Genomic DNA, 15,437 nt, shown 5'->3' with positions numbered 1-15,437 from the left:
CCATTTAAAGGACCAGAGACATTAAAGAATGGCTGTGTTATGAAGGAAGGAATCTCTCGCTCTCGCTCACACTCACTCTAAATGGCTGCCGTCTGATTAAGCCTGGCCATTCTGCCTCCCGCTAGCACCACATCGCTGACATTTGAGGAATCAAGACATATCACATCCCAAAGGCAGCGGTGCAGAAGAGATTTTATTGAACACCCAAACTCCTTTGCCCAATGAGGCACAATATAATAACACTTACCTTGATTAAAAGAACCCTTTATATGTAAATTGGGCCTGGATTTTCCATAGGGTCACCATAGCCAATTCTATCGACAGAGCCCATTTCACCCCTCGTTTTTTCCTCCCTCTCTCATCTCCTTTTCTCCTGTCTTTGTTAATGGCATCAGGGATAAAAACCCTTCAGGAAGCAATGTTCCCTAAAACAGGCAGATAGAGACAACATTTGCTCAGCTTGGCTAATTCTTAATATAGGCTATATCATTTTTGGACTATTTAATTACATAACATATTTTATGCTTCATGACCAATAACATTAATAGCTTAATACAGAGGAATATTATCCTCTCTTGATATGATTAAGCTGCCACACAATATGGTATATTTGGTACTTAATTATCGCAAGCCATTGAGCAGGCCTGCTCTGCCAGAACAGAACAGGTAGAGAGAGAGAGAGAGAGAGAGAGAGAGAGAGAGAGAGAGAGAGAGAGAGAGAGAGAGAGAGAGAGAGAGAGAGAGAGAGAGAGAGAGAGAGAGAGAGAGAGAGAGAGAGAGAGAGAGAGAGAGAGAGAGAGAGAGAGAGACTGGTCACTATTATTGTCTTCAGATGGTTGAACCACTCCTGTTAATAAAGGGGGCCCACAGATCTACTTAACAGAATGACTGCAGCTTACAAGACTGGAGATTACCAGCTTACAGTGTCAAAAACATCTGTTGGGCCTTTTAACAGGAGCCACTCCAGGTTATATAGAGGTGAGAGCACCCCTCACATACCCCTCGCCTCACACCCCAGTCCGGCCCAGCCCAACCCAGCATGCCCAGATTGATTTACTTATTTTATGACCCCGATAGTGAGGTTTTAAGAGAGCCTTCTGACAAACATGTGCATTTCCAATGAACTGATGTGGATAGTAGGAGTAGCGAATATTAGAAAATGGCTGCCCGGCTTTCAGCCAATGAGATTGGTCATTAATCTCTGCCTCTGCTGTCCTTTTTCCTCTCCCTTCCCTCCCCACCTTCTCCCCCTCCCCTCACCAGGCCCTCTTGTGTCATTTCTTAATTGCGGTGTATTAAGGTGGAGGAATGTGGAGAGTGAGCATGCCTGGTGACCTTGCTGCTACCCCTCCCCCACCCCTTCTCCTCAGCAGGGTTAATTCCCCAGGGGTTCACATTATTAAGCAGGCCAGGTTGGTCCAGGACCCACTGGCTCCAGCTCCAGAAGTACCCAGGCCCAGGCCTGCGCTTCCCTGCCTGTTCCCTCCTCTGGACCAGGCCTGTTCCTATACTCCATTCCCAGCCCCCCCCCCCCCACCACCACCACCACCACCACCACTACTTCCCCTCTGGTCTGTTGACAACAAACCCCCCCTGAATACCCAAACAGAGGCAACACTGAGCAGGTTCTGTCTCCACCACCCAGGCACAGTGTGAGGGAATGCCAACAGGCTGGGGTCTCCACACACATCAACACAGGGTCCTACTCTCCATACCAAGGGGTATCGCATCAGCATATTCCTTCCTCCCTCCCTCTTTCCTCCTCCTCCTCCTCCCTCCCTCTGTCTTTCGCTCTACATCTCTCTCCCTCCTTTTATCTCTCTGTGCCTCCATCTCTTGCTGTCTCTGTGCTTTAGCAGTTGTTGTCATTATACTCCTAAACCCACACTCCCTCTATTCCAAGAGCAGCACTTTGTTTTGTTTAAAAGTGCCTCTTATTGGAGGGGAAAACGCAAAGCCTTGAACGCTATTCTTAGACTGGCATGTTGTGATAGTTAACTGAGCTCTAAATTATTTAATAACTTCTTTAAGGGGTTTTAAATCAAATATGTTCCCAGTAGCGCGTCCCCCTGAGAAAATGCCTCTTATTCGATTTGTCACTACATTCAGCAGGGGGAATTGACTGTTCTGCCTGTAAAAGTATTAGTGCTACTAACATCAATACAGCTGCTAGCTTCTCCATACGCAATCCAAAACGACAGTGTCTGGATGGTTGGAGATCACTTTCCAACCTGCGAACTGACCATGATTCTATTGACATTGTGAAGGACTCTCCATCACCTAAAATAGCGTGATACAATTGCTTTTTTAGCTCCTCGAATCCAGATCTCTGAAGTAGCTTTTGGGATATGTGTAATCCTAAATGTAGCTAGTATGGTTTTTAAACTTTATTTCTACACCGCAAGATGAGCTCACTTTACACAAAGTATAAATTAATGTATTGTTTTTTTGTCAAAGTCACGCTAATGGAATTCAGTATTAAGAAATGGTGAGTGCTTGTTTCTAAACCTCTCTCTCTCTCTCTCAGGTCTGCAAGGCATGCCAGGGGAGTACGTACCTCAGACTGGTCCTATGGGCATGAGCATGGCCCCACCAAGTTACAACCCTACTCATCAGATGACCCCTCACCCCTCCCAGCTTCGACATGGACACCCCCTCCATGCCTACCTGCCCGGCCCCCACCACTCTCATCACCCTGCCATGCTGATGCACGGAGGACCGCCCTCTCACCCAGGAATCACCATGTCTGCAGAGAGCCCCCCCCCCTGCTGACCCCCATTGACCCCAGCGCTGGAGGACAAGGCTTGGACATCCATGCCCAATAGTATAAGCAAACTTTACTACCACAACATCAACAACAACAGTAGCTTCTAAGAGAAGAAAACAAACATCAACAACAACAGTAGCTTCTAAGAGAAGAAAACAAACATCAACAACCCTAAAACAAAGATATCTTCAGACTATTTTCCTGAATAAAAGCAGAACCGTTTTGACCATTATTAGACAGTGAAAAAAAGAATTCCAGATGAGCTGTGATGATTCTTCTTCTTTTTTATTTTATTTTACTTTTTAATTTTGTTACTTTCATCCAAATGGAGGACCAAGCTGACAAGAACACTTTGTAAAGTCTTGGGCTTTTGTTAAAGATCAACAGAAGATGTTTTGAGGACAGACACGTACGTGCACAAACGCGGACACGCGCACACACTTAAGACACACGCATTCGCACACACACAGTGCACACTCTCTCCGGTGACACGTTCAACTCATTTTTTGTTTCAAAACGGAATCACTCTGGAAGATTGAGAGAAAAAAGAAAAAGACAAAAAAGACTCCAAGAGTTATAACTACTGTAGTATAAAAAGTATAGCAACTAAGTTAAAAACGTTTTGCATTTTTTTTGTTGTTGATCACTCAATTTCCTGAGCTAGTTGTAGAATAAAAGGTGAACCCTTTCTCTCACACTGTGTGTGCTCCTTCCTGGAGGAGAAACTGTCTGGGTGGTGAAGCAGCACTATAAAACAGAAGAGATGGAACATCTCAACAACGGACTCCCATTCGCTCCCAACCACAGCGACAGGCAGAACAGGCCCTGTCCCCCATAGAGAACAGGGCATGATGGGAAAAGGCTGCTAAATGACACCTGATCTCTCCAGAAGATTCAGTTTGAACATGTTTTAATGCCCCTCTTCTTTTGGTTCATGAATGAATGTTACCCTGTAGGTATATACAAAAAAAAAAGTTCTTAGTTTGAATTGCCCAAAGCACTGGATTGTGTTGGTTTTATACATTTTTATTTGATTATTATTTGATTTTTTTTTTAGTATCCTGGACTCTCATTGACAGAGCCTATTGAAGGAAACTTAATCGTGGAAAAGCAGCATCCTACTCTGCTTCTTTGCCTCTGGATCAACATACTTGCCATATGGACAATAGTGACACAATGGTGAATTCTTTGGCACTGGGAGAAGCATTATTGGTGGTAGATGCACCCAAAAACCTACACCTTCAAAACAGAAGAAGAAAAAAAAGAACTTAAATGATGAACTCAAAGCTTTAGGGAAAAGCTAAGAGAATATTGTAACAAACTTCGTACAGAGTTCAGTCTATTAATTGTTTCATGTTAGATATTCTATGTGTTTACCTCAATTGAAAAAGAATGTTTTTGCTAGTTTCAGATCTGCTGTGGCATTGATATTGTATGTCCATGAATTCCTTCCTTTTTCAGCACGTGTTCCTCACTAGATGATAAAATGCCGTCTCCCTTAAGCTTTGTCAAAAATACATTATTAAATACTTGTATGAGGACTGTGACGTAATGTTTAAAAGGTGTTCAGTCACAAATGCTGTAATAAATATTTCATTTTTGATTTTTGTTAGATTTTTGTGTGCTGTGTGTTAAACATAACTGTAAAAGTAGGCTAATAGTAATTACGTTGTAGTGGGTTTACCTTTTTATGATAGGTTGAAAATTATTATTATCATTATTATTATTATTGCAAAGTTGTCATGGTGCTGACAGAAAATGTCTAACAATGTGTGGCTAAACAGCTAGGCAATATCAATATTAAGGTAATGCTACTAAGCTCAATTGTGCATTCAAAGACAGAGCATTTCCGCGCCCTTTGGTTACCTAACCTGTCAAGGCTTATAGTTGCAAAACCCCCAAGGGAGTTGCGCCACTTTAGTCGAATGAAGCATAATGTGATTTTATGATTTTCACAATGCAACCTGTTGCAACCAAACAAATTAATAAGTTAATATGTGTTTAAATTATATTTGCAATGGTTTGTTTTCTTTTCCCTTTTTTTCAGTGGAAATTAGGACGTGCGAAGGCTTGTGGAGATGATTTGCTGGCCTTTATGGTAGAGTTTTTAAACAGATCATCGATTTAGATCAAGTTTAACGTGGGCCTATTTACAATCACCTGAGTTTAATCACAGACAAATAATTGCATTAGCTCCAAACAATAGAACATGCATTTGTCCTTTCCCTTGTGCTGCAGCCGTTTCCAACTGAGAACAGATCCTCAGTAAACTGCATGTGCTGCAAGTGGATATTTCCGCCGCTTTACAGCGACCCCTGCCGGCATAATCCGACTTGCTCACGGGTTCCCTCACATTCTTTTGATATCTCTTTGCCAGTGTTTGCCCGCGGCCATAGAAGTCATAGCCTTAAACTAGAAATGACAATCTACCTGTCTCACAGGAAGAAATCTTTCTGCCCTTCAGATAGCGGCTTTAACTCCAACAGTGTTATAATGGACTGGGCATATTTTTTACACTCCTGTCCATTATGCTATTGTAAAACATAGTGGATTGTGTTACTCTTTTCCACACTGCGAAAGCAGTTGATAAATGCATATAATCCAAAATAATAATACATATGTTTTTAATTACAGGAAATATATGTAATACTTTCTGTCTTATTTGAATGTCCCACTGTCACTACACCATACACGTGGTATTTTGTCCTTCGAATCGTCTACAGTAGGAGAGAACTGTTAGGGCTACAGAGCTTCCCTTATATTTACCGCTCACCCGTTATTGTAGCCTTGGTGACTTCCGAGACTATATAGGATTGGGTTGTTTCGCCACAACAAGCACGGGGAAAAGGGAAATATTGCTGTTAATTAATTATGTTCACTTCCATTGCAACTTACAAACTTCGAAATGCCTTATGATCTTAAACATGAAGCAAAAACACAAATTAGTTCATGTGATTATCGATATTTTGTATCAGTTTTCCTATCCGCTGAATAATCATCGCTTGATAGTAATTTATTTCATTTCTAATCATTCAACATCCTCGAAAACGAAGTTTCCAAATCAAAAAAAAATATTTTGATAAAGTTTATTATTATTCGGTTTTCAAATTGTTTGGTCAATCTATTTTATTCCATCAATTGCGCCGCATCCAAGAGTTTCAGTTGAAAACGTGAAAATAAAAAAGCATTTACAAATGGAAGATTGCATTGGTAATAGAATACAAATAGTTTCGTGAGTATTTCAATATTACAGGAATAAAATTGCAGGCTTATATATTGAAACATAAGCCAAATAAAATAATGACGTAAACATGCAAAATATTCTACACATCAATGTTTTAAAACTACGTCAAATTAAGATACAAAACACTTTTCTGGGCCTTCCTTCGACAGGTTGGGCAAACTGTTTATTTTTCATTTTTCATCCACGTTCACAACGCATTTGATGATGTATAATTTCAATTGCTTAAAAGCATATACGATGTTTTATCATCCTCTGTGTGGATCAAACGGAAGAAGCCCTCCGTTTTGTGTGGAGATGATCTGATCTAAAAGAGAGAAAACGCCTGGATTATTGTGGATGGTGGTATTGGCTGTGGCGGTGGCGTGGGGTGGAGGAGGGATTTTAATATTAATAGTTTTTTTTCTCTCCCTTTTTCCCTTTCTCCCTTTTCGAGGAGACAGAAGGTAGATTGCCTCTGCTGCTTCCCTTTGCCGATTCGGTGTGACAGGAATGATGGATGATCCAGCCGAGCTAAACAACTCCGCCCCTTCATCTCCTCCCTGTCAAAACTAGTTCGGGTACTGCTGCAGGAATAAAATAAGGAATAGTCCCGCTGCACTGCTTTCTCTGCACAACACACCACCACCCGGCCTCCATAGCACCTTCCATCTCCTCTCCCATTCTCAGACGATGATATTAAATGTCCACAATACCCTGCAGAACACGACGCCGTGGCTGGGTGCAGCCTATGTGTACACACGCAACATGTTAATAAAGCCCTAACCTTGTGATAATATGGGCTCTTCTACACCTGGAAAAGCACAGTAGGTTATTCGATCTGCAACACTGGCTCAGGCTTTTGGGGGGGGGATTCAGAGTTTGAGGCGCTTTGAGTGAGTCAAGAAAAATGTTACAAAAATGCCATTGCTACTAAGATGTTTTTCTGCAAATAATTAGGTATTTTAGAATCACAGTTTTGTGTCAAGTTAAACCCCCATTGCACGAAGTGTGTAGCTTTCTTCTTTCGAAATGCTGCATTGGAAGTGGGTGCATGAGTGGTGGGGCTTCGCGCGTCCTTCACTTTGCACCTGGCTTCCCAAAAATGTCTTGCTTTGGGAACAGTTTTTATTTAGGCCGGGTTTCTATCGCTCTGTTTTCGTTTTTTTGTTGTCATCCTTTTTGAACATTTCAGCAGTTTTCTCTATTTTCGCCATAAGGTGTTTCTATGACTACGTTGTGTATGTGAGCGGGCCAGAGGCGGGGGTCCCCGGGAGAAAAGGCCGCATTTCGGTGATCATTTATCAATGTCAACCGCATAATGATTCTCCCTGCAGTCCCCTATTGATGAGGATAATTACATTAGCTCGGACTGACTGATCAATAAAGCACGAGGAAAATGGTTTATTATAGCACAGCAAAAAGGATTGTGGAGGCTAGAGGAGGTTTGTTGTTTTGTTTGATAAAACTGGGTTAGAGGGGAATAGGGAAGGATATCGAGTTGGAGGAGGATTGGAAACAAACTTCACTTTGACAGAGGGAGTGTTTGAGATGTAGAGACGATATTGTTTGATTGCTTTGCTGTTCCTTGACTAGACTATGTGGAGATATTTTAATCGGCTCTGCTATTGGTTTGTTCCATGAGGATGGAAAAATGTCGATGTATCAATACTTGTCTCTAAAAATGAGATGCATACATTTTCAGTAGGTCTATTTCTAATACTAAACATTTCCCAACTGAATATAACATAGCACACATAGGCCTATCATTTTATTTGGATGAAAAACAGAAGCCTCCAGTGGCCTCAGAAATGCTGTTTTACAGCGTAGTGCGGGTTAGTGTATGTTAACTTTGACTTTAATAAGGACCTACCCATATTTCACACAGTGTTAGGATATGAAGGAAGAAAGGGATGTGTTTATCGTGTGTTTATCAGCAGACATACAATGTATCTCTCTCCTGTGTGTGTGTGTGTGTGTGTGTGTGTGTGTGTGTGTGTGTGTGTGTGTGTGTGTGTGTGTGTGTGTGTGTGTGTGTGTGTGTGTGTGTGTGTGTGTGTTTTAATTGTCAACAACTTATCCCCTGCAGGAATGTTGCTGACTCTTTCTCCTAATTCTCCGTAGTGCTCTGCCAACTCCCATTTACCCTTGATGAACGCGTCTACTGAAGACAGCTCCATAGGCTACAACCTATTTATCATTAATTATATTTTCACACAACTACTGTATCCGAATAGAAGCGTTTCTTTTTATTCAAACATTGCCTGCAGCAACCAAAAGAAAACACCCCGCACATTTACTGGCCATTTTTACTTGAAAGAAATAGAGCTACAGCCGAAAGCTCAAATGCAGCAATGTAGGCCAAACAATAATATCACTAACCTATAATACAATTTACATAAAACATTTATTAAAACGTTGATCATAATACCTCATGATAATGATATGGCTAATAATAGACCTTTCTTTAGAAATGTGCTTAAAAATCATACAATTACTCAACAATAAATAAATAAAAGTCACCAATCGTGCATTGATATTCAGAAGCATGGTTGTGATTGACAAGATGGTCTAGTGAGATGCATCAGACAGTCAAGTCTTCACCACAGCCACCAACCACATCGCAACCTGCATCCCACTGCGCGCAGCCTAAATAGTAAATACTTACATATAAGGCCATTAATAATCCATGGGCGAGTGGAAACATGCATTCAAATTATGTTGTGGAAAAGGAGAGAAAACTAACGATGGGAATTCTGTTTCAGGGGAAATCACATGAATAACTAGCAGGCTAATGTTGAGGACGTTTTGCGCCTGGTCGCTTTTTTGAATTAGAGACGATTTTGTTACACTCCAGTGGTGCTTGTCTATTTAAAAATGAATGACATATTTTGCTCTCCCCTTCTCCCCTAAAACTCAATGATGTAAAATGTATAATTAGTTAAATCACATAGCTAAAGGGTGAAGAATTGGCAATCGAAAACTGCAATGCAATGGTCACTCCGGTGCGTTGGGAAAATAGAAGGAACTTGCACGTGTGAGTGGAGAATAAATAAAGCGCAATAAAATGAAATAGCTGGGAGTTTCAAGCCGCTAGGTGCAGCTCGAGCCTTTATATTTGAATGAGTTAAGATTTAATTAAGCCAGCCTCCGGCAGGACGATCTGATACTTCCTCATTAGGTTGCCTTCCGTAATGCTGAGTGTTACATGGGCTTGAAGGTTTTCAACATTTGAACAGTTTTCCAATGAAATAATTGTGGTTCATAGCTCGAGGACTTCAAGATTCTGCAAATAAATCTAGCCTCATTCGGCGAAACTAACAGGCGGAAAAAATGTGGATAATTCGTCGTTGTATACCTAACATGGATTTGTGTATAATTATTACACCTATTTGAACAAAAACAAGGTTAAAAATATATTGCGGGGAGTTTAGGGCAGCACAGTGAGACATTTCACGACAACTGTAAACAACAGAAGGGCTCTGGCAATGGAATGGCGCTTCTAGAGAAAGGAGAGAGGGAGTGAGAGCAGAGAAAAGCAGCAAGAGAGAGAGAGAGATTCTTTCCCCCATCTTTACCGAGTACAAGCGGACCCCTGGGCACTGTGCAACATCATGGCGACCCCTTCTGGAAGACAGAATAGTGTGTTCATACTGCACTGAGCTGCGTTACTCCTTCCTCCCCATACACGCATGTTATTATAATGTTTCCAACTAGGTTATCTTGATTCATTTAAATACGGTGTATCGAACATTTGACAACATTTCCTCCAATGCTTGTGTACAGCTTGTAGGCCTATTGAGAGTGCATACTTTGCTATAGCCTAGTATATTTTTTGAAATCAGGTGCTTTGCTTTCATATTTAGAATTTACTAGGAAAGTCAAGTACCGTAGCCTACATATCAATCACATACCTCCCCGTGATTGATGATCTATCATTCATTTGCAAAGCCTTTCATTTTTGTTCCACAATCCTTACCACATATTGTTTCTTGGTGGCCATGACGTTTTATGAAAACTTAAGCAAAATTGTCCAAAACAATGGTCAATGGGCCTATAGGTTTATCTGACGTCTCGGCGTCCACAGCCACGATGATCCTGTTTATATAGATGACCCTTAAAAACTCTGAACATCTATTTACTCACAGGTATAGACCTCCTTATGCGAGGCTTCTCATTCCGGTGTGTAGTAGGCCAACCATTTCCTTCGTGTATTCTAGGGAGGTTTCAAACACCATAACCAAACCAGGCAAGGAGCCATCTCTACTCAGGACTGTCAGGCTCAAGAGTAAACAGCATGGCTAAAGTCGCACAGCAGTGAACCAGGAGCACCCTGCGCCGAGTAGCTAACGCGACGACCATTAATCTTAGCCCACTTTAAGATTATGACTAAAAGAATGGAATCAGTAACCATTATCTTCTCGGATGGCAGTACAAACCGCTCCTTATTTTCCAAAACATAGTAATGGTGTACCCGAACAAGGCGAAAGATAAAGGGGAGAGAGAAACCAGATAGGAAGAGGTAGAGTCGGTGCCACTTGAACGTGGACATTCCCAATCTGATTTATACATTTCCTCTCCCCTTGAGGAACATGTTGAAGAGGGAAATGTTAAAGGATATAGAGGGAATATATTTATTTCATTACTTTGTTAAATACACAATATTCCAAAGGAAATAATAACACGTTTTTTAAAATTATTATTAACCATATTATTATTCGTTATTATTATTATTATTATTAAATATAGCAACATTTTAGGGTAAAGATGAATGAATACGGATATTGTGCACTTGGCTACTGAATTAATGTATTAAAGCCACTGAAATTTGTTTGGAAAAAACTCTAAAGATAAACAGTGTAAACGCATATTACAAGATTATTTTGGGAGTACTTTCATATCCAACATTTCTGCCTGCTCACTCGGAGGAAAAAACGGTTATACTCTGAAAATGTAAAATCAGCGGTGAACTCCATAACGAGATTAAGCATACATTTTCGAAACAAATCTGGTGAAATTAGGATTGGCCATTTAGTTAACGACCGCACACAACCCCGGAAAATATTGAAGAAGATCATGCTTAAATAATCGAATGTCCCGTAAAATGAATGCATATTTAGAGAACACTGAGCAGAACATTTTAAATAGGCCCAAATAATGACATTTAGGATGCGTCTGATTTCAAAATTAGAAAGAAATGAAGATAACATTAAAATAGATGCATATTACACACTATATAAATTAGCCTTGCAGCTAAGCAAGCTTAATGAGATTTGATTTAATATGTTTTATCATTTCGATAAAATAAATGCTATGTTAATCAATGTATTTCTTGACATTTCCCACCCTAAATCAAAATGTCGACAATGTCATTCGACTTGGGTGAGCTGGTCGCTAATTTAGGACATCCACGTTCGTGCGTGTGAGACATGTCCACTCAAAACAATCCGTGATTGAATCGAAAATACATTATGCCAGGGCAGGCATCCCCCAGCCTGCCGGGCTTTCTAATCTCAACGGAAATACTGTTACTTTGGGAGGTGGAAGAAGATACCAGCAGTAACCAGCAAAACCTCGGTGTATTTAAAAAAAAAAAAACATGGCCTGCCCATTTTCATTAACTGAATCGACTTCTTTATAAATGTGACATTATACTTCAGACATTAATGATGAGCAGCTCAACTCAGTAGCCTGCAAAGCACCTGAATAAAAAAATCAGACAGTGTATTTTTCCTGTTATGACTAGTACTGTTAGGTCTAATTACATCCTGTATGTATCTAGTCACTGAAACACTGTTGTAGAGGTGTGTTATCCTGCATGGCTAATTCATGTCATAGACAGAAAAAAACACCTACATCTGCAACATCCATCCTGTGTGTGTGTGTGTGTGTGTGTGTGTGTGTGTGTGTGTGTGTGTGTGTGTGTGTGTGTGTGTGTGTGTGTGTGTGTGTGTGTGTGTGTGTGTGTGTGTGTGTGTGTGTGTGTGGACCAGTGTAGAGTGGGTTCCGAGGGAGGCAGGGAGGCCGAGGGCACAGATAGTAGGAGCCTGTTAGCAGTCGGAAGCTCCAGCGCTGAAAAGCAATGGCTGGTGTCAATAACTTTTTTTTTTGCCCATCACCACAGCTGGTGTCAATAACTTTTTTTAGCCCATCACCACAGCTGGTGGCAATAACTTTTTTTTAGCCCATCACCACAGCTGGTGTCAATAACTTTTTTTAGCCCATCACCACAGCTGGTGGCAATAACTTTTTTTTTAGCCCATCACCACAGCTGGTGTCAATAACTTTTTTTTAGCCCATCACCACAGCTGGTGTCAATAACTTTTTTTTTAGCCCATCACCACAGCTGGTGTCAATAACTTTTTTTAGCCCATCACCACAGCTGGTGTCAATAACTTTTTTTAGCCCATCACCACAGCTGGTGGCAATAACTTTTTTTTTTAGCCCATCACCACAGCTGGTGTCAATAACTTTTTTTAGCCCATCACCACAGCTGGTGGCAATAACTTTTTTTTTTTGCCCATCACCACAGCTGGTGTCAATAACTTTTTTTTAGCCCATCGCCACAGCTGGTGGCAATAAATAGCAACGGGAGATGTCCAAAATATGACTTAAGGCTATTTTGGTCCCCAGCCAATCCACAGGGGCACAGTGGTTTGAGCACACAGTCTTCCACAATGATAAAAAGCTGGATGAATGGCAAACAAGTCAGGCTTGTTTCTCAACAAGAGTATCAACTGCTGTCAATATCCAGATAGCTCTTATTATTGGCAAAGAGAGGCTATCTTATCTGTGTCTAGGTAGAGCAATACCTGGGGGACTGGGCCATTGTGATAAAGAGTGGCTGGGCCAATAGAAAGCCTGTTGTCTGACTGTGGGGGAGGAAACGGAGGATGCCACTGGAGACAGGAAGTCTTCAGAAAGTGAAAAGCACTTTATTGCAGCACACCTGAATGGCCCTAGCTAGGGTTTCTCTCTAACCCACTGGGAACAGACCATTACCACTCCTTTACAACAGGGCCATGGGGTTTAAGTGAGCTGTGACATCTGAATAAGATGCATCACTTCTCATTATTCGTCCATTGTTTACGTTATCTGCATATGCAAACAGAACAAGATGTAGACAACAGTAATGGTGATTATTTTTAATAGCCGCAACTAGTCTATTTAGGCCCATAAACCTCCAACGCAATGTGACATCATTGCATCACTAAAAATGAATGGCACAATTGATCCCTGTGGAAGGTGATCTCCCATAAGTCAACTGTAGTAGATACAGGATGTGTTGGTGTGGTGTTTATTTATCTTTCACGGGGAACTCAAGGATATGGTGGCAAGGTTGGATCCAGCCCCAGAGTGTTGGTGGAGTGTTTTGGGTGAATATGAGTTGTAAAAGTGACAAACTGCCACCATTTCTCAGACGGAGAGCACAGGAGCCGACACGACGCTCGCAGCCAAACAGTTAATTGTTCTCTACCGCCAGGCCCAACAAAATGCTCATAAAACATCACAAAAAGACAAGTCCAACCCCCCCCCCCCCCCCATGTCTCCACTCCTCTGGCTAGCCTCCTGTCTAGCTCCATCGCTTCTCCATCCCTCCACCCTTGCCCTTCCACAATTTCCCAGCACAAAAATATTATGTTGCCACTGGCAACAATTAAATAAAATAACCAATCACATCTGCCTTTTCAAACAGTTCCAAAACGAAGCAGGGGCAGTACACAATGTCTCATCTCAGTGTTAGGATCTCAGGCCAGGATTTATCACACACTGATAAATGATCACTGGGCTGGTTTTGACAAAAGCTAGGCTATGTATTTATGAATGAGTGTGAGTGGGGTGGTGCAGTACGCAGAGAGAGGCAGGCCCTGCTATCAACAGTATTAGCGGGTTCTGATTGGGCTCTGTCTCGGTCCGAGGCTCTGCTCTCCGCTATTGTCACTAATCACAGCCTGTGGTTGAGACAGCCCATAATACTACTACCCCCCCCCCCCCATCTCCATGGCCACCATCAGCGTCAGCATCACTCCCCCACCCCTCCGCCAGCTCCTAAGTATATTTATTTCATAATAACAAGCCAGTGACAGCTCTCATCAGGCTCTGGCGCTCACAATCGGAGGGCTAGTGGGAGGGTCTGCCCGCGTTTGTTTTTCCTGTATCAGATTCCACCGTCACCTCTTCACCCCCCTCCACTTTTCAGAATCACATTTTCCTACCTCAATTTTTTTTTTTACTTTTAAAATGTCACAAAGACCTATAGCCCCCCACCCCCTAGTGGTCTTCCCATCCCCCATGCATTGGTGTGGGCCGGTAGATGTCACCGTGTCTGGGCTGGACCCACACTGGGAAGGAGAGATGACACACTATCTGGGTCACCTCTGTCAGAGTCCAAATGCCACTCAGGGGGTCTGACCTTTCGGATGGGCAATTCTACTGCTGCAGCCTCCCTCTCTCTACCCACCTTACCCTCGTTTCTCCACCACCACAGTAAACCAACCCTCACTCCTTACACCACATCCAATCAAAGGTCTCTTTCTCTCCTTCTCCTCCTCTTTATTCCTCCACGCCAATACAATGTACAGCAAAAGGGACAAATCAAAGCCGACAAGCAAATGCAGCCACTGTAAATATGGCGATGTACAGCTTATCAGCTTCAGCCTGAAAGAAACGTCACGGCCCTTAACGATGCATACAGACACGCAGTGTATGACACCGCACAAGGAGGAACTCCAAATGTGTGCCTTGGATTTACTTGAAGTCATGGCTACACCTCAAGCTCACTGTTTTTACAAATGGTCACTCGAGTTAAAACTCAATACCTCACTTAGCAAGAAGCCCCAGTCAACACCTTTCAAAGTTCTAACATAGTATCCGCATCCCAGGTATTTGGGTTTCCACTAACTGGCAGTCACTTTTAACAGGAAGTGACTTGTGTTACCAGAAGGGCTTAAACCGATACTGCATGCTGCTCATTTAAGGCCATCACAGAAATGGGGATATTTTAGTGGCCAAGCGTTGGCTAGTGTTGAGGTGCATGTGATCTCCTATCACGTCTGGTCTCTCCCAAAGCTGAGGACTGTGTCTCTACTTGTCCCACATTGTCAGTGAGTCATTCTACCCCCTTTCATCCACTTGACCTGGATGTGTAACAGTTGTCCAGCTTCCCTTCGAACACACATGGAACGCCCTACCCTGTCAATAAGGCCTCCACCAAACTGGCAATCAAACTGGCAATCTTGAAATCTCACTTTTCCCATGAGTCATTCTTGTTCTTTGAATAATACACTTTGATTAGTGGCACTGTTAACAAACAAAAATATGAAATTTGAAAAATCTTCCACTGGAGGCCTGTATAGAGAGAGTACCGATTCCCCTTGATGTTTACTCGACCCATCTCCAAAACGTGCTTTTATTCTGGACTTGGCTTGGGCCAATCAGAAACCTTATTTA

The 15,437-nt window shown here is 42.0% G+C and overlaps 1 protein-coding gene across 9 annotated transcripts in view; it reads left to right on the top strand.

Moving 5' to 3' along the window:
• LOC124001571 (homeobox protein Meis2-like) overlaps positions 1 to 4,370 on the top strand; it is a 114,548-nt gene extending 110,178 nt beyond the window's left edge. For 7 of the 9 annotated variants that reach the window (XM_046308477.1, XM_046308472.1, XM_046308471.1 and 4 more), the window contains one exon: positions 2,528 to 4,370. In XM_046308477.1, coding sequence (XP_046164433.1) covers positions 2,528 to 2,772 — 245 coding nt within the window. In that variant the 3' untranslated portion in view covers positions 2,773 to 4,370. The remainder of the gene's footprint in view (positions 1 to 2,527) is intronic. The other 2 variants (XM_046308478.1, XM_046308479.1) reach the window with 1 other exon arrangement.
• Positions 4,371 to 15,437: the final 11,067 nt, after the last annotated feature.

Source organism: Oncorhynchus gorbuscha, linkage group LG17, assembly GCF_021184085.1.
Source record: "Oncorhynchus gorbuscha isolate QuinsamMale2020 ecotype Even-year linkage group LG17, OgorEven_v1.0, whole genome shotgun sequence".
NCBI lineage: Eukaryota > Metazoa > Chordata > Actinopteri > Salmoniformes > Salmonidae > Oncorhynchus > Oncorhynchus gorbuscha.
This window is presented reverse-complemented; position numbering and strand designations above follow the sequence as displayed.